The sequence below is a fragment of the Nerophis ophidion genome, unplaced genomic scaffold, assembly GCF_033978795.1.
Source record: "Nerophis ophidion isolate RoL-2023_Sa unplaced genomic scaffold, RoL_Noph_v1.0 HiC_scaffold_97, whole genome shotgun sequence".
Lineage (NCBI taxonomy): Eukaryota > Metazoa > Chordata > Actinopteri > Syngnathiformes > Syngnathidae > Nerophis > Nerophis ophidion.
Genome location: NW_026907019.1, coordinates 243,303 through 261,143, shown reverse-complemented (window position 1 = coordinate 261,143; position 17,841 = coordinate 243,303). Strand labels below are relative to the sequence as shown.

The 17,841-nt window shown below is 40.0% G+C and overlaps 1 protein-coding gene and 2 non-coding genes across 4 annotated transcripts; 2 read left to right on the top strand and 1 right to left on the bottom strand.

Moving 5' to 3' along the window:
* Positions 1 to 5,466: 5,466 nt before the first annotated feature.
* LOC133547409 (zinc finger protein 391-like) lies at positions 5,467 to 13,237 on the top strand. 2 transcript variants are annotated; one of them, XM_061893091.1, is made up of 3 exons: positions 5,467 to 5,616; positions 7,199 to 7,421; positions 11,872 to 13,237. In XM_061893091.1, exons 2-3 carry the CDS (start codon positions 7,199 to 7,201, stop codon positions 12,999 to 13,001), a joined length of 1,353 nt encoding a protein of 450 aa, XP_061749075.1. In that variant the 5' UTR covers positions 5,467 to 5,616; the 3' UTR covers positions 13,002 to 13,237. The 2 variants fall into 2 exon arrangements, with proteins under 2 accessions (XP_061749075.1, XP_061749076.1); XM_061893092.1 differs by lacking the exon at positions 11,872 to 13,237 and adding an exon at positions 8,226 to 8,324.
* Positions 13,238 to 15,292: 2,055 nt separating this feature from the next.
* On the top strand, positions 15,293 to 15,379 carry trnay-gua (transfer RNA tyrosine (anticodon GUA)). Its single transcript is given in 2 exon segments — positions 15,293 to 15,329; positions 15,344 to 15,379. It is a non-coding gene; the product is annotated as a tRNA-Tyr (tRNA).
* A 1,819-nt stretch (positions 15,380 to 17,198) lies between these two features.
* On the bottom strand, positions 17,199 to 17,271 carry trnak-uuu (transfer RNA lysine (anticodon UUU)). The gene has a single exon. It is a non-coding gene; the product is annotated as a tRNA-Lys (tRNA).
* Between the last annotated feature and the right edge of the window lie 570 nt (positions 17,272 to 17,841).

Below are 17,841 nucleotides of genomic sequence, written 5' to 3'. Positions count from 1 at the left end.
ATCAACCTCCTCCAGTCCTTCAAGATGCTCTCCCTGCTGACTGATGCTGTGTTCCTCCTCTTCCTCTTTAATGTGAGGGGTCAGTGGGTCCTCCTCTTCCGCCTTAATGTGAGGGCTCAGTGGATCCACTGCTTCCTTTTTAAAATGGGGTGTCAGTGGGTCCTCCTCTTCCTCTTTAAAATGGGGAATTAGTGGGTGTTCCTCTTCATTTTTAAAATGGGGGATCAGTGGGTATTCCTCTTCCTTCTTAATGAGGTTGTGCTGTGGCTCCTCTGTCTGCATCCTGAAGCTCCACTTCTATTGCTCAGGGTGAAGATGTTCTTCACAGACGTCTGCAAGACAAACACAAGTTTGAGAAACATCCATATCTGCTCAGTCACATAATGCATTCAGTACTTTGACATGCACTTAGGAAAAACAAGTTATTGTATGAACTGTCTTGAAATCTCAGTGATGCACAAACACGTTACTCTTTACAACATTTTTCACAGGAAAAGAAAAAACAACTAGAACAACAGGACTTTTTACTATGGATAAACGATTTGGTTTAAAATTGATTTTACGATATATTATTTCATATTGAATTACTAATAGAACCATTTTAAAACAGGCTACAGAGTCTCCTAATTTAGTTGTTGAAATATGCAGTAAAATATTACATCATTTCCAGTATTATTTTCTCAAATAAAGTAACCAGATATTAACAGTAAATAAACAAGTACATTAAAAATATTTTTTTCAACAAAATAATACAATTATAAATGATACAATATGTTACTGCATATGTCAGCTGCCAAATTAGGAGCTTTTGTAACCCGCTTTAAAATTCTTCTAGTATCAATTATACACCAAATTATATATCGTGACATGTCTTGTTATTAGGATATAGATTTGAGGTCATATCGCCCATACCAAACATTAGTTTGCCAAGACATTTTGTTTGGCCCACCAATTTTATTTTTTAATATTCTTCAGATGTGTGTGTATGTTTAAAATGTGGGACTACTGTTCTACATCACGTGGAAGTGTCATGTCATGGGGATGGTGTGCTTTTAACTAAGGGTGTGACGATACGGTCAGCTCACCAAAGGATACTCGATATTGACTTTAGGAGAACAAGACAATATTTTGGTGTTTAACATGATTCTTACACGTGTGTACTTCATGTGTATATGAATGTACTTTCCCTTGTGTGCTTAGTTTGACTGTAACTTCATAGTGGATAATATCTATAAACAACCTCAATTGTTTTACATATTTAATTTGAACGACTGTTTACTTATCTGACAAATTCAAAGGAAACTGCACTTTTTAAAATGTTGCCTATCATTCACAATCCTTATGTAAGACATATGTTTTAAACTTTTATAAATTGAATTATTTAATAAACGTGAGCAAAAATCAGCTAACATTGGAGTCAATGGGAGCTCCTCTATTTGACCCACAAAGTCCTCCAAAAAAACTGCCAACAATACACCATTTACATTTTGTGACCTGAATATTAACCAAGTATTAGTGATATTGTTATTATAAGCGCTAACACTAAGGACCTACTTTTAGCGGCGCATTGATCACAGAAGTAACTAGCTTATGCTGCTATATTGACATACTGAGCTGCTTCCTCACCTCTAAGATGGTGAAAGCTAATTCTAGAATATAAATCATGCTTCTCACTTATGTAGTAGAAGGTTGTGGACATAAACCGACAACTTGGTCAACACTGACATCCAACTTAGACCTGGAGATGGCTAGAAAGATTAAGTAGTATGCTCTTTTGCACCCACCCTTTTTAACCGTTTGCGATGATTAATTCTTCATCTAAACGGGAAGATATGAACATCCCATCAGTCGGCATCCCAGTGAAAGCAGACATTGTATGTGTGGAGAGACACAGCCGACGGGCCGACAATGGGCGGAAAGCAGCAGCGCGGGCCCACCTTGAGGCCAGGAGGCGGGGCATGCGGCGGCGAGGAGAGGCATGACACACGCGAAGCGACACTGCAGCGGCAATCTGAGCCAGGTGCGTATATTACACACCTGCTTACAATCTGTCTATCTGCTGCTAGAGTACAAAAAGGGCGAGGGAGGAACGAGCGGGGGAGCAGCACGGAGGAGGAAACAACGGCCAGCAGACGAAGAGCGCAACGACCCACACCGAGAGAGCGATGACGCACCCCCGCAGTGGACGCAAGCCCCGGACGCTGTTTAATATAGATTAGAATAGGCCGTGCAACTAATCATATGTCCTGAGTTCCAGTTGAAAGTGGGTGCAAGTTCATGCCCACGCACACACACTCTTATCGCCCACATTCTTCACACTGTTTACGTGGCTTCTTGGCCGAGGTCTGAAGGACAACACCAGATATGAAGTCAGAGTCCAGGGAGAAAAAAGCACCAGTCAATATCGCACAGAAGGAACCTTCCTGGTGTTACCTGACGGCACGACCACTGAGCTGCGACACCACTACAAAGGCTCCTCCGTGCTCGTGCTCGTACCACCTGGCTTGGTAGCCTCGTACCCGCCTACCAAGCCAAAGACTTAGGTCCAATGATGAAACAGGGCGTAACGGCTGCTGATTGGACCGACACGCAAATACCACATTTTCAAAACTCCCCGTTGTCAATTAAAAACATAGTTATGGGCTGCACTTTGGACACACCTGCTGTAAGCTACAAGGAGCGAGCAGCTACACAACAGCTAAGCTAAAACAGCACTTTTAAGCATATCAAATAATTATAGTTGCTTAATACGTACACAAAGTCTCCAAATCAAAAGTCTGATAGCAAGTATCCAGTAACAAACGTGTCCGCATCATTCAACGTTCTTTGCCATGAGCTTGACTTCATGAATTATTGTGGCCACCAGGTGTTGGGAAAGATCAAATAAAACAATTGCAAAAGCATCCGTCACAAGGTTAGTGTTTTTTATATATTTGTGTCAATATGTAGAAGCATCCTCAGCCTTCCCGGGAAGGTCCATTCAGGTGTACTGGAGAGGAGTTTATGCCGCATAGTCGAACCTCGGATTCAGGAGGAACAGTGTGGTTTTCATCCTGGTCGTGGAACTGTGGACCAGCTCTATACTCTGGGCAGGGTTCTTGAGGGTGCATGGGAGGTTGCCCAACCAGTCTACATGTGCTTTGTGGGCTTGGAGAAGGCATTCAACCGTGTCCCTCGGCAAGTCCTGTGGGGAGTGCTCAGAGAGTATGGGGTATTGGACTGTCTGATTGTGGCGGTCCGCTCCCTGTATGATCAGTGCCAGAACTTGGTCCGCATTGCCGGCAGTAAGTCGGACACTTTTCCAGTGAGGGTTGGACTCCACCAAAGCGCCTATTTTGTTCATAACTTTTATGGACAGAATTTCTAGACGGAGTCAAGGCGTTGAGGGAATCCGGTTTGGTGGCTGCAGGATTAGGTCTCTTCATCTGGCCAGGAACTTTAGCTCTAACTGGATCGGTTTGCAACAGAGTGAGAAGCGACTGGGATGAGAATCAGAACCTCCAAGTCCGAGTCCAAGGTTCTCGTACAGAAAAGGGTGGGGTGCCATCTCCGGGTTGGGGAGGAGACCCTGCCCCGAGTGGAGGAGTTCAAGTACCTAGGAGTCTTGTTCACAAGCGAGGGAAGAGTGGATCGTGAGATCGACAGGCGGATCGGTGCGGCGTCTTCAGTAATGCGGACGTTGTATGGATCCGTTGTGGTGAAGAAGGAGCTGAGCCGGAAGGCAAAGCTCTCAGTTTACCGGTCAATCTACGTTCCCATCCTCACCTATGGTCATGAGCTTTGGGTCATGACCGAAAGGATAAGATCACGGGTACAAGCAGCCGAAGCGGTCTGTTTATTTCAAGTGTTCATTTTCCCTTATTAGCTCTTGTGTTATTTATTTGAACCCATATTTGTTCCCACTACCGCACCTTTAGTTGGAGTCTTTAATCTCGTTATATGCAAATATAATGACAATTAAGTCTATTCTATTCTATTCTAAATGAGTTTCCTCTGCCGTGTGGCGGGGCTCTCCCTTAGAGATAGGGTGAGAAGCTCTGTCATCCGGGAGGAACTCAAAGTAAAGCCGCTGCTCCTCCACATGGAGAGGAGCCAGATGAGGTGGTTCGGGCATCTGGTCAGGATGCCACCCGAACGCCTCCCTAGGGATGCGTTTAGGGCACGTCCGACCGGTAGGAGGCAACGGGGAATAGACTATGTCTCCCAGCTGGCCTGGGAACGCCTTGGGATCCCCCGGGAAGAGCTGGACGAAGTGGCTGGGGAGAGGAAAGTCTGGGGTTCCCTGCTTAGGCTGCTGCCCCCGCGACCCGACCTCAGATAAGCAGAAGAAGATGGAAGGATGGATGTGTAACACAACTTGATGTTTCTTGAAAACAGCGTCCAGTAGTTGATGTTGTTGCTCCTTCTCCTCTTTTGTTGGACAAAATTCCTCCTTGTACTCTGCTATCGTTTTTTTTTCTAACATCACAAATATTTCTTCAATGGCAGCAGTTAGTCGCTGATTCCGCAACACTCACATCATTTGTAATGTAAACATGTTCACACAATAAAAACACTTTACACTTACATTGGATCTCTGCTTTGATGTGTCGATCACTTCCGCCTCTCTTTGTTAGCAGCTAACAAGCTAAGCTAACCAGCAGGCTAGGCTAGCACGTCAAAGTGCACTCAGACTAATGTATCCGCATACAAACAATTAATAAGGACGTTTACTCTGTTAAACGACACACATGTGCACATGTACGTTGTAATTAAGACCTAGAAACCATAATAACCAATACAACGTATTCTCCGCCAGACGCCATCTTGTTTTGTTCTTCCTCCTGTGTGACGTCATCGAAGTGTTCTCAACCGCGGAACAAATGTTGGCCAAACACGCGTTTCACTTGGACAATAGTGAGTGGTGCACACTTCCTTCAAACACGTGTTTCACTGGGACAATAGTGAGTGGTGCACACTTCCTTCAAACACGTGTTTCACTGGGACAATAGTGAGTGGCGCACACTTCCTTCAAACACGTGTTTCACTGGGACAATAGTGAGTGGTGCACACTTCCTTCAAACACGTGTTTCACTGGGACAATAGTGAGTGGTGCACACTTCCTTCAAACACGTGTTTCACTGGGACAATAGTGAGTGGCGCACACTTCCTTCAAACACGTGTTTCACTGGGACAATAGTGAGTGGTGCACACTTCCTTCAAACACGTGTTTCACTGGGACAATAGTGAGTGGTGCACACTTCCTTCAAACACGTGTTTCACTGGGACAATAGTGAGTGGTGCACACTTCCTTCAAACACGTGTTTCACTGGGACAATAGTGAGTGGTGCACACTTCCTTCAAACACGTGTTTCACTGGGACAATAGTGAGTGGTGCACACTTCCTTCAAACACGTGTTTCACTGGGACAATAGTGAGTGGCGCACACTTCCTTCAAACACGTGTTTCACTGGGACAATAGTGAGTGGTGCACACTTCCTTCAAACACGTGTTTCACTGGGACAATAGTGAGTGGTGCACACTTCCTTCGCCCGGCCACAGAAGACAAAAAAGAGTTGCTGGTGTAACAATAGGAAGAATATATTCCACTCCTCTCTTGTACACGCGGCTTATGAGGTAATATACATGATATATTTTCATATTATTTATCTTATTTACCTCATATGTTGTTCGAAGCTAACGTGCTAGCTTTAGCCCGCTAGCAGGCCTTTGTAGCAAATGCGAGCGTTTTTTTTTTGAGGAGTGTATTTTATATGTTCTCCGTGAGAAATATATTGACTTATTTAATACTTTAACTGTTTTTTTTTTGTTGTATATTACAGTCACGCTTAACATCATTGAATATTTGTTATTAGAAAGAAACAAACGTCTTGTAATTTAAGTCTGGAATAAGTCACATGGTATAATAATAATAATAATAATAATAATACATTTTATTTGGTATAGCGCTTTTCAGTGTACTCAAAGATGCTTTACAGGATGAAAAAAAATATTATTGTTATTGTAATGACAGTGTAATATAATGTATTATTGCAGTGGTCTGCTTTATGTTGGTGTCAACTTTATTAGCAATAAATACAAATGATGTTTGCACGCACTTCTATTACCTTGATAACATCCATCCATCCATTTTCTACCGCTTGTCCCTATTTGGTGTTGCGGGGGGGGAGTTGGAGCCTATCTCAGCTGCATTGGGTGGACATATCATGGAAATTAAATCAACTGATGTTTGTTATTATGAATACACTATTTGCACAATTGTAAGCGATTAATGCTTATTCAGTCGGACTAAAATAAATGTTTAATTAAATAAATGTTAAATATTAAAAATAGCTTTAATATACTGCACACAAAATGAATTTGCATCAATATTTTGTATTTAGTCAAAACATGAGGTACCCAAATATTCAAAATATTTGTTTACATTTATGAATTTGTATATATATATATATATATATATATATATGTGTGTGTATATATATATATACATACTCACTGGCACTTGTTCCAAGTGCTTCGCTGCACTTCTGTTTGTTTTCTGTTGGGTTAAAAATGTTGCTTTCGCAGAAGAAAGTTAAAGTAGCAATGATTGTCACACACACACTAGGTGTGGTGAAATGTGTCCTCTGCATTTGACCCATCCCCTTGATCACCCCCTGGGAGGTGAGGGGAGCAGTGGGCAGCAGCAGTGCTGCGCCCGGGAATCATTTTTGGTGATTTAACCCCCAATTCCAACCCTTGATGCTGAGTGCCAAGCAGGGAGGTAATGGAGAACAAGGAGAGGATATTGTGCGTAAAAGTAAAGCCAACCGACCACAGCTCTGTAGTCCTGGTCACCGTTGACGTGAGGTGGGACTATTTTGGAGGTGCACGTCAAGGTTGGCTGGTAGGTTGGTAGTGGGAGGAGCCAGTTGGCGTCACTTGATGCTGCAGCACAATGACACTTTTATACGTGCAGACTGACTTCATGCAGTCATGACGGTATTAAAATCCCAGCAGGAGGTTTTCTATAAGTTGTTACTTTTTGATAAATGACACAATTCATAATAATCAATAACTGATGATTATTCCATGTGTAGAAGAACATCACCACAGAGTGGAGTCAGTTCACTTGGAAAATATTATATTTGATAGATTAAAAAATATTTGACACATCATAGCTGAAGTTTGTTTGTGTTGTCTTGCGGACGTCCAACAGATGAACGCTCGTCAAGAAGAACGTCCCCTTCAGCAGCAGGAGGATCCACAGCCCCCCCACATTAAAGAGGAAGAGGAGGAAGTGTGGATCAGTCAGGAGGGAGAGTGTCCTGTAGGGCAGGAGGAGGCTGATGTCAGCAAGTTTCCACTGACTGTTGTCTCTGTGAAGACTGAAGAGCATGAAGACAAACCACCTGAGTCCTCACAGCTTCATCACAGTCCAAGTAAGCACAACATCCACATATCATCTAATACAATGTTTGTGACACATGTTCATCCGGGGGACACATTTATCACTAAAGATGGAGATATATTTGCTTTTTAACACCACCATTTAAAAATGAATGCTCATCAATCATCAACAGTGTAATTGCTGGGGTGTAACCATGTGACCTAGAGGCCGTCCTCCTTACCTCACGTGGTCAAATGAAGGCAAACATTCAATATGGCTACTGTTTATTTACCTTAGCAGCACATATGTCAGCATATTTCAAAGGTTTAGTGATGAAGATAAGAGCTGTATACCAAGTACCATTTTTTTTTTTTTAGTACTGGTTCCTAAAGGCCTACTGAAAGCCACTACTACCCACCATGCAGTCTGATAGTTTATATATCAATGATGAAATATTAACATTGCAACACATGTCAATACGGCCGCTTTAGTTTAATAAATTGAAATTTTACATTTCTAGGGAGTTTCATCTTAAAAACGTTGTGTAATGATGACGTGTACGCAAGACGTCACGGGTTTTTAGGAAGTATGAGCGCTGCACACACACACAGCTAAAAGTCGTCTGCTTTAACGGCATGATTACACAATATTTTGGAGATCTGTGTTGCTGAATCTTTTGCAATTTGTTCAATTAATATTGCAGGAGTCAAAGTAGAAAGATGGAGTTGGGAAGCTTTAGCCTTTAGCCACACAAACACATGGTGATTCCTTGTTTAAAATTCCTGGAGGTGAAACTTTCCTATGGATCAGAGCGCGGTCAAGCGAACATGAATCACGACAGAATGTCAACCAGCAGGTTTCGGTGACAAAATTGTGGTTCAAACGTCGCTTCTTACCGGAGAAAAGCTGAGCTTGTGCCATCCATAAAGCTGCCGTCGACTCCCCTGAGACACTGCGCGTCAAGACACCCGTGGAGACACACCTCCGACTATCAGGTACTATTTAACGCACTAAAACACTAGCAACACAATAGAAAGATAAGGGATTTCCCAGAATTATCTTAGTAAATATGTCTAAAAACATCGGAATCCATCCAAATGCAATCGCGTTTTTTTTTTTCTAGTCCGTCGCTATCAATATCCTCAAACACGAATCTTTCATCCGCGCTCAAATTAATGGGGAAATTGTCGTTTTCTCGGTCCGAATAGCTGTTTTTGTTGGAGGCTCCCATTAAAAACAATGTGAATATGTGAGGAGCCATCACACGGGTGACGTCATCGTCTGCAACTTCCTGTAAAGGCAGGGCTTTTCTGTTAGCGACCAAAAGTTGCGAACTTTATCGTGGATGTTCTCTACTAAATCCTTTCAGCAAAAATGTGGCAATATCGCGAAATGATCAAGTATGACACATAGAATGGACCTGCTATCCCCGTTTGAATAAAATCTCATTTCTGTAGGCCTTTAAATCTAATCGTTTGAATTTGGAGGACAACTGCACTTTTTGGGGGAATTTTTTCTATCCTTCACAATCATTATGAAATACATGACTATTGATATATATATTTTTAAATCACATTGTAACTCATAAATGTAAATAAAAGTCCACTTGCAATGGAGCCAATGAGAGGTCCTCTATAACCATCCAAAAAGCGCCAACAATACTCCATTTGCATTTTGTGGCTTGAATACCAACCAAGTATTAGTGATGTTGTTATTATAAGTGGCCTCTCACCTGGGTAGTAGAAGGATAAGGACGTACTCTGACAAGTTGATTCCCTTTGACAGCCAATTTAGGCCCGAAAAGAGGCTTGGCTTCACCCCCCATACCGTGCGACGATTATGAGTCTTTCCTCATCTAAACGGGAATATAACAAGAGTCTATCAGTCTGCGTCATAGTGACAGCAGACATTGTACAGTATGTGATGTTTTATTATGTTTGTTGGCTCTCAGGAAGTCTGCAGTGTGTAATATTCAGTGATGTTGAAAAAAAAAAGCACATGTAGTGATGCTTTTTTGAAAGTGATGCGCTAATAAGCAAAAATACATAAATAATCCATCTTTTTAAAAATGTACCTGTTACTAAATGACATATATACCTACTGCATGTACATAAAACCTTAATGGAGGTGTTTGGATGCTTTTTAAGTTATTTTTAGGCAGAATAGTGCGACTCTAATAGCCTCTATTGTAAACAGATTGTGATTGCATTTATTACTATTTAGAATGCATAAAAAAGAAAATTATGTGTTCTTGATAGGCAAAACAAATTACAAAAGTGCGGTTTCCTTTTAAATGAAGTATATTTATTTAGCGCGTTTCTCTAGTGACTCAGAGTGCTTTACATAGTGAAACCCATGATCTAAGTTACATTTAAACCAGTGTGGGAGCAGGTGGGTAAAGTACCTTGCTCAAGGACACAACGGCAGTGACTAGGATCGAACCTGAAACCGTCCAGTTGCCTTAGATTGTATTAAATTCTATCAAAATCTCGTAAAAATCATAAATACATCCTAGAAATGTCTCAATAATTCCATGAAGAATATTTTTATTTAGGAACATTCTAATGTAACGTGTTTCTATCTACACTTCCGTTAAAATGTAATAATCACTTAGTCTTCTCTTTTGTTCAAATGTAATAATCACTGTTTTTGTTGTTTGATACTTTAGTTTTGGCTGATAATACAAATGTTGGTATCGATCCAGTACCAAATAGTTTCAGAAGCAGTATCGGTCATACCAATGCGGATTCTGGTATTTAAAGTCATCAGGATAATTGAATGATTACATTTTTGTTGGCAATCATAATCAGACAAAAACACAGGATGCTGGTGTTAGAATATCAATTGAATATTTAAATATGGCTCTGAATTAAATCATTAGGTTTATGCCCTTAAAGTCTTCCTTTTTACTGAGTTTGTAAACAATAACAAACTCAACAATATATATATATATATATATATATATATATATATGTATATATATATATATATATATATATATATATATATATATATATATATATATATATATATATATATATATATATATATATATATATATATATAATACAAAATATCGATCAAACTTCTGTAATTACCTTATATTGATATTATGCTTGGTAATGTTATCGTGAATTTTTGTATGGATCAGTCCACATTTGTTTAAATTTAAGAGCTTTAGCAGGGTTTCTGTGCGTCATTAAAAAGCATTAAAAATCATTGAACGGACTTTGCCTAAATTAAGGCCTTAAATGGTGTTAAAAAGCATTAAATACGAATTCCAGAGGGTTTAAAATATTCATGCAATCATAGGCTGGTACCGATACAAATGAATAAAAACCTAATGATTTCATTCTTGCCCTCATCAATAAGTTGCTTTGTCCATATGTTTCCTTCTTGGTCTGTGGATTTTAAACTGGACTAAGAGGTCTCACTTTGTTTATCCCACAGTAGACTTACATGAACAAAGTGGGCCTCTTGTCAGTCATTCACAATCTTTGTTTCGACTACTTGCAATTCTCCTCCACATGATTTCCTGTGTGCAGTTGTGTTAGCGACACTCGTTTTCATGTTGGAGATGGAAATAGTCATTTTAATACAACGCTGTAGTACAGACCTCCGTATAGCTGCCCAGGATATGCCTGTTTTATGATTCTTTAATCTTGGGCCTTTTAGAATCAGAATGTTTTCATCCATTTGTGTCAAGAAGGTGAAATTAGGTCTGACAACCTTTTGACAAGTTGACTTCATCTCCATTAGGACTTTTCAAAGTGTAAAATACCATCCGCCTTAAACAGAATGTTATACTTTGAAAGTAAACTGGATCATTTATTTTGTGTTCATACATGACTTCCTGTCCCACACGAGCAGATTTTAGCTCAATTTTACAGCTTTGTTGTGTCGACCACTAAATATAGAAGCCAGCTGGTGGAAACTGACACATTGACTTGAAAACAAAAAACGGAACAAGTCCGTCCCTATGGGGGCGCCGTTCCACATCCAGTGGAAATCCCCGGTCTCACATACAAACGTTGCTTGGTGAGATCAATGACGAAACATTACTTCAGGTTCAAGGCATGAAGCAAAAGGAAATACACTTTCAACCCACAGTACTCGCAGTGAGCAAACTCGACCACAAGATGGCATCATAGCTGAGACAACAATACAGAATACAGATTTACACTGTAAACAACCTCATCTTTTCTCCAAGTTTATACATCAGTAAGTGACATTAACATCACAGGGGGCGCTGGAGCCTATCCCAGCTGCATTCAGGTTAAAGGGAATTTATCACAATTTAGATTTTAGGCCATATTGCCCATCCCTCGTAAAAAGTGGTCTTCTATTCCTGTGAATAATGTTGTAAAGAGCAATGTGTTTGTTTTCAGGCCAATTAATATAATCACTTTTTTTTTTAAGTACATGTAAACTTACTGAATGCCTCATGTGACTGAGCAAATCTGGACATTTCTCAAGCATGTTTGTCATTGTGTGTCCTGCAGACGTCTGTGGAGAACAACGTCTGCCTGAAAAAAAGGAGAGTAGCTTCAGGATGGTGAAGGAGGATCCTTCAAAGAGGAAGACCAGGCGCCACGGACCCTCTGGCGTCTCCTTTTCCTCTTTGACACAGACCCTTCCCTGTAAAAAGGAAGAGGAAGACTCACTGACGCCCCACATTAAAGAGGAAGAGGAGGAACACAGCATCACTCAAGAGGGAGATCATCTTGAAGGACTGGAGGAGTTCCCAGTGACTGGTGTCCCTGTGAAGAGTGAAGATGATGAGGTGAAAGGTGAAAGTGAGGAGAGGGGAGGGGGGGAGCCTCCAAGCAGCAGCTCAACACAACACATGACAACAGAAGCTGATGGAGACCACTGTGGAGGATCACAAGCAGACAAGCTCTTAGCTCCACTATCAGATAGTGAGGACACAACGTCACACTCTCCTGACACTGATGATGAAGACTCTAAAGATGATAAGACATGTCACACGGACAACACTCACTTCGCATGTTCTCACTCTCACAAAACATTTAAAAACCATAGTCATCTGAAAAGACACATGAGAACACACACTGGAGAAAAACCTTTTATCTGTTCAGTCCGTGGTAAACGTTTTGTTCGAAGTCACAATGTGAAAGTGCACATGAGAACACACACTGGTGAAAAAGCTTTTATCCGTTCAGTCTGTGGTAAACGTTTTGTTCGAAGTCATAATGTGAAAGTACACATGAGAACACACACTGGAGAAAAAACGTTTTCTTGTTCAATCTGTGGTAAAGGTTTTATACAAAGTCAATATTTGAAGGTGCACATGAGAACGCACACTGGAGAAAAACCTTTTCCCTGTTCAACCTGTGGTAAAGGTTTTACACAAAATCAATATTTGAAAGTACACATGAGAACACACACTGGTGAAAAACCTTTTTCCTGTTCAATCTGTAGTAAAGGTTTTGTACAAAGTAACAGTTTGAAAGTACACACTAGAACACACACTGGTGAAAAATCACATTCTTGTTCAATCTGCAACAGAAGCTTTTGTGACCGATCAAACCTTTTAGCACACATGAGAAGACACCCAGGAGAGAAAGTGTTGAGTTGCAGTGTGTGTGGTGAAAGATTGTCTTCTAAGTAGCAGTGTAAGAAACACAAGTGTGCTGGTGAGAACAGCAGCAGCAAATGAAACTGCAGGATTTGAAATAAACTGTCAAGACTTTCATTTTGACTTTCTAACAACTTTATGATTCATTTGTTGGGTCTCTATAATCTATTTTATTCATTATCGTTATTACTCTGTATTATAATGATTGTGTTGTGATTGTTTTATATGTATGTCCCCAGACCTTTATGCAGTATACAAGTGAGAGAAAATAGCAGATTTTTTTTTTGTTTTTGTGAAAGGATTTTGTTTTTACAAACTTACATTTGTGGATACATCAAATAAATCCAGTATTGTGTTCTAAACATTTTTCTGTATTTTTTTCTTTTTTCAACATCCCCAAAACAACATAAATATCAGTCAAAGTTTGGAGTGTCAGACAAAAGCCAATATTGTACATCATCCCACAGAGATTTACTTTGCATACATTCTTAAAATAAACTGTTTATTTTGTTTCCCAATCACAGAACCAACAAGTGCTGTCTTCAATTGCAAAATAACATCCATAATATAATTTTAAGTGGTCAATTCCATCCTTTTTTTTAATTTAGATTAACTATTTTATCTCAGAAAGAATGGAAACTTTTAAGTATTTTTTTGTTTCAGAGAAAATAATAATAAGAAGAAATAGAAAACAATTAAAAAAGATGCAGTAACTAGAATATTTTAAATAAAAGCCTATTTAAATGTTGTAATATTTCTTATTTGCAGGTCATACTTAATTAAATCTTGAAATATTAAAATATTTTTATCAGTCAATAATTGCATCAGTGACCAAATGCCTTTTTCAAACCATTGCTGTTCAAAGATGGATTTGTTTCTCATTTTAATATAAGAACAATTCCATAGTGGAGTATTGTGTATGATGAAGTTGTGTTTGTAAATTAGTTTCCAGTACAACAACACTTGCTGGTAGGGATGGGTACTGTTCACTTCTAATTCCATGTTTTATGTGTTATATATGTCAATATATTGTGTGTTTGTATTTTGCCAACATGGTAGAATCACATGATAGGCAGGTTGTATCATGTTTTTCTGTCACCTTGAGGAAATGGCATAAAGAGGAAGATGACAATATAATGTCACTTGGACAATGATGACAGAACAGAGGAGATTTATTTCATTTTTATTTTTGCTTTTAGCTGATTCTTTTTTGTATTATTATTTCACAAAACCTCTCCATTATCCAGCTATGGATTTCTGGTAGCTGCTTAAAAGGAGATGGAAGGGGACAGTGAGCTGATGTATGAGGAAGGTATGGACATGGATAGGACTAGAGGGGAGAGAAGGTCATGAAGGTAAGTCGAGTGCTAAAAGAGTAGAAAAGAGTAAAAAGATTATAGTGGTGTCAGGTTCAAACACTGATGCGTCTATTAAACAGACGAGAAGGAAGAAATCATGCACAGACAGAGTTACATTTTGCTCAATTGAGGAGAGATGTGTTTTGGGCTGTACTCTAGTTACAGATCCAAACTACGTTCTAAAAGTCCAGCCCACGTGCTGCCTCTATTTATTTGGGAGGTCCCTGGTTACATCACTGAGGCTGTCGCTGAGGGAAGGGGGTCATCTTCACAGCTCCAGCTAGACACAATATATAATTATACATAAATGCAAATGTGCTGACAGTCGTGATATCACCTTGTCTCTGTTCTGTTTACGTCACGGTACTCGATGTTCGGTCTTGGCAGTCAGCAGGCCGGTTCTGGAAACAAACACTAATAAGAGACTTGCTTGCAATCTTGTGGATTGCCAGCTTTGCACAGACAAAGAAAAAATAATGTCAGCACACTTGATAATAACCATAGCAACAGCCTTTAAGCATAAGAGTTGTGTGATAATATACCGTAGTTCCTTGAATAGGCGCCGGGGCGCTAATTAATTTAAAACCTCTTCTCACTCCTGCGCTTAATCAAGGCATGCGGTAAAAGTAAGCAGGAGCTAATCATTTTAAAACCTCTTCTCACCCGTGCGCTTACCAGTGGCATGCAGTAAAAATCTGACTGTGATTAAAAAATAAATAAATACAAATTTATTCTGTGGCCGCGGCCCGGTGGTTGGGGACCACTGCTCTACAAGGTTTCTCATTGTCATCCCATTGGGTTGAGTTTTTTCTTGCCCTGATGTGGGATCTGAGCCGAGGATGTCATTGTGGCTTGTGCAGCCCTTTGAGACACTTGTGATTTAGGGCTATAGAAGTAAACTTTGAATGATTAATTGCTTGATAATAATGTGACTCAAAAATCAGAATTAGTATTGTTTGACCCCAACCTTCGATAGCTCAGTTGGTAGAGCGGAGGACTGTAGTTGCTCATGCTGAAATCCTTAGGTCGCTGGTTCAAATCCGGCTCGAAGGATCACCTGTTACGCTTTTTTTTTTTTAAATTAAATCAAGTTAAACAACACAAGATACACTTACAATTAGTGCACCAACCCAACAACTGTCCCTCCCTCATTCTCACTCATTCATACATTACATTTCTGTGTGACGTGGTTCAAATAAGAATCCAAATAATGTCTTACATCCTGAGGATGTAAACTGTGTGTTGTTTTGGCGTAAGATATTTACGAAACACAACCTGTCCTACAGTGAGATGTTTCTTTCTGTAGGGATAGTGATGCAATGGATTATGTGTCTCACTACGGACTAGAAGATTCTAGGTTCAACTCCTGGCCAGCGTGCTGTTGTTTGTTAACTCAACTGAAACAATATTCTGTGTGATTTTTGGGGGGAGTTTACTTTGCTTTGGCTTTTCTAAATCTACAAACTGAAAAATGTGTTTTTTTTCTCTTTATTATTGTGAATGTATAACTGGTAGTTGTATCTGTTCTTATACTCGGGGCATTCAATCAGAATAAAGTGGGTGAGGAAAAAGGTGAGCACAACAATATAAATGTGACTATTTTACATCTTAGCAGTTGTTCTTTACACAACAATGGAGTAAAACCTAAATATTTCCCCAGAACATCAAGTATTAGCACACTGATTGAGATTCTCTTCCATGATGTCGTTCAAACAGAATGTGGCTTGAGCAGATGGTTTAACATTAGACATCAGGAGAGCAAACACATTATCAATCAAGATGAGTAGGAACAGCCGTGATGGTATGGTGGTTAGTACTCTGTGTTGTGGTCACAGCAACCCTGGTTCAATTCCGGGTCATGACGCTTAAACTGCTTTTCTTTTCAGCATTTTTCATCTACACTTGAAGACTTAATTATTAGCCTGCTAAGAACTTTTGAACATTTCTGAAAAATCTGCCAAATGTTTGCAGTAATCATAACATTCTCGGTAGTAAAACATTCTTCAGAAGCATTTTGGTACATTTTTTAGAGACCCTGAAATGCTCAGTCATGGAGCGTGAGACATTCTTTTTGAGCTTCCGGGATTCAAGTACCTGTTCTGCTGACCGATACTAGACTTTGAGACCCCTTGGAAAGACCTCCTTCCACCCCTCAAAAGTCACCAATAGGGCAGACCTTGGTTACATTTGAATAAGTAAACCCAAGCAAATGTTGTATAGCTGAAATAGCTCAGTTGGGAGAGAGTCACACTGGCGATCTGAAGGTCCCTGGATCGATCCTGGGTTTCAGCATAAATATGTGTGCTTCTAAAATGGTAGCTATTGTTAATAAGCCTTCTGTGGCTCTTACAATACTGAAATGGTCTCCCTGGCCTGCCAGCCTTGCTGGTGGAGTCCTAGTATCAGTTGTTACAAACATTTCCTCCATTTTTAATTTGGACAAGCGTTACGTGGTTTAACGGTCTTTAACTGAGCCTTCCATCGGGCTGTTTCAAACACAAATTTGTTGCCTTAGGGGTTTGTCTTGGACTGTATAACTTGAAACTGAGAGTAATAAAGCTGAGCTCAGTGTGAGGTGAAGGTGCATCTAACACACCTACAGCAAAATATTAACCACAACTTTTTCATACAGATACACTGTCTAACTATTTGTGTTTAAGGTATTGTGGTTAAACCTTCAGATGATCACACTAACGCTCTCCCACCTGAACTAAAGTGGATGTGAGGGAGGTTTTTGAATTTCAGTGTTTCAAATTAAATAGAGAAAAAACAATCATTGTTGAAAACTATTTAAATTAAATATAGATTCGAAGGACTGCTGCAGGGGGGCAAAGGGACATTTTTTGAGAAATGTATGGAGGTCAGCATCAGCCACTTAAACAGGGACTTGAACCCTGGACCCTCAGATTAAAAGTCTGATGCTCTGCCGACTGAGCTACCCAGGACCTTTGATATGCTGATATGTCCAACATCTGAGATAACATCCATATTGGCAATCTCAGGTGAAAGTGAATTAGTCAGCATGTTCAGTGACAAGCTGGGAACTGTCAAAGTTCAAGCTCCCCAAGTGCTTGAACCCAAAACTCATTTTTGACAGATAGGCCAGTTTTACATCATCATCAAAAAAGAAGGTTTTGACCAAAAAAGAAGCTCCTCTCCCAAAGTTGCCAACTCTGAGCTGCATTTAACTTGGATGCTCCCCAAAATATTGCCAGAAGCATTTTGTTTTAATTTTTAGTGGAGGTTAGCTGCAACAGGTAGAGCTGGTGAAGGCCCAGGCTGCAACAAATAGAAGGTCACTAGATTTTAAAGTCCAACATAAGCAGTCAGTAAAGCCCTGTTTTGGTAGTAAGCCTCATGTAAACTGTGTGTTCCTTTGGCCTAAGATGTTTACAATATACAACTTGTACTACAGTAAAATCAGGCTTCACATAGGGCTAGTGGTGCAATGGATAATGCGTCTGACTACAGATTAGAAGATTCTAGGTTCAACTCCTGGCTAGTTCATTGGTTTT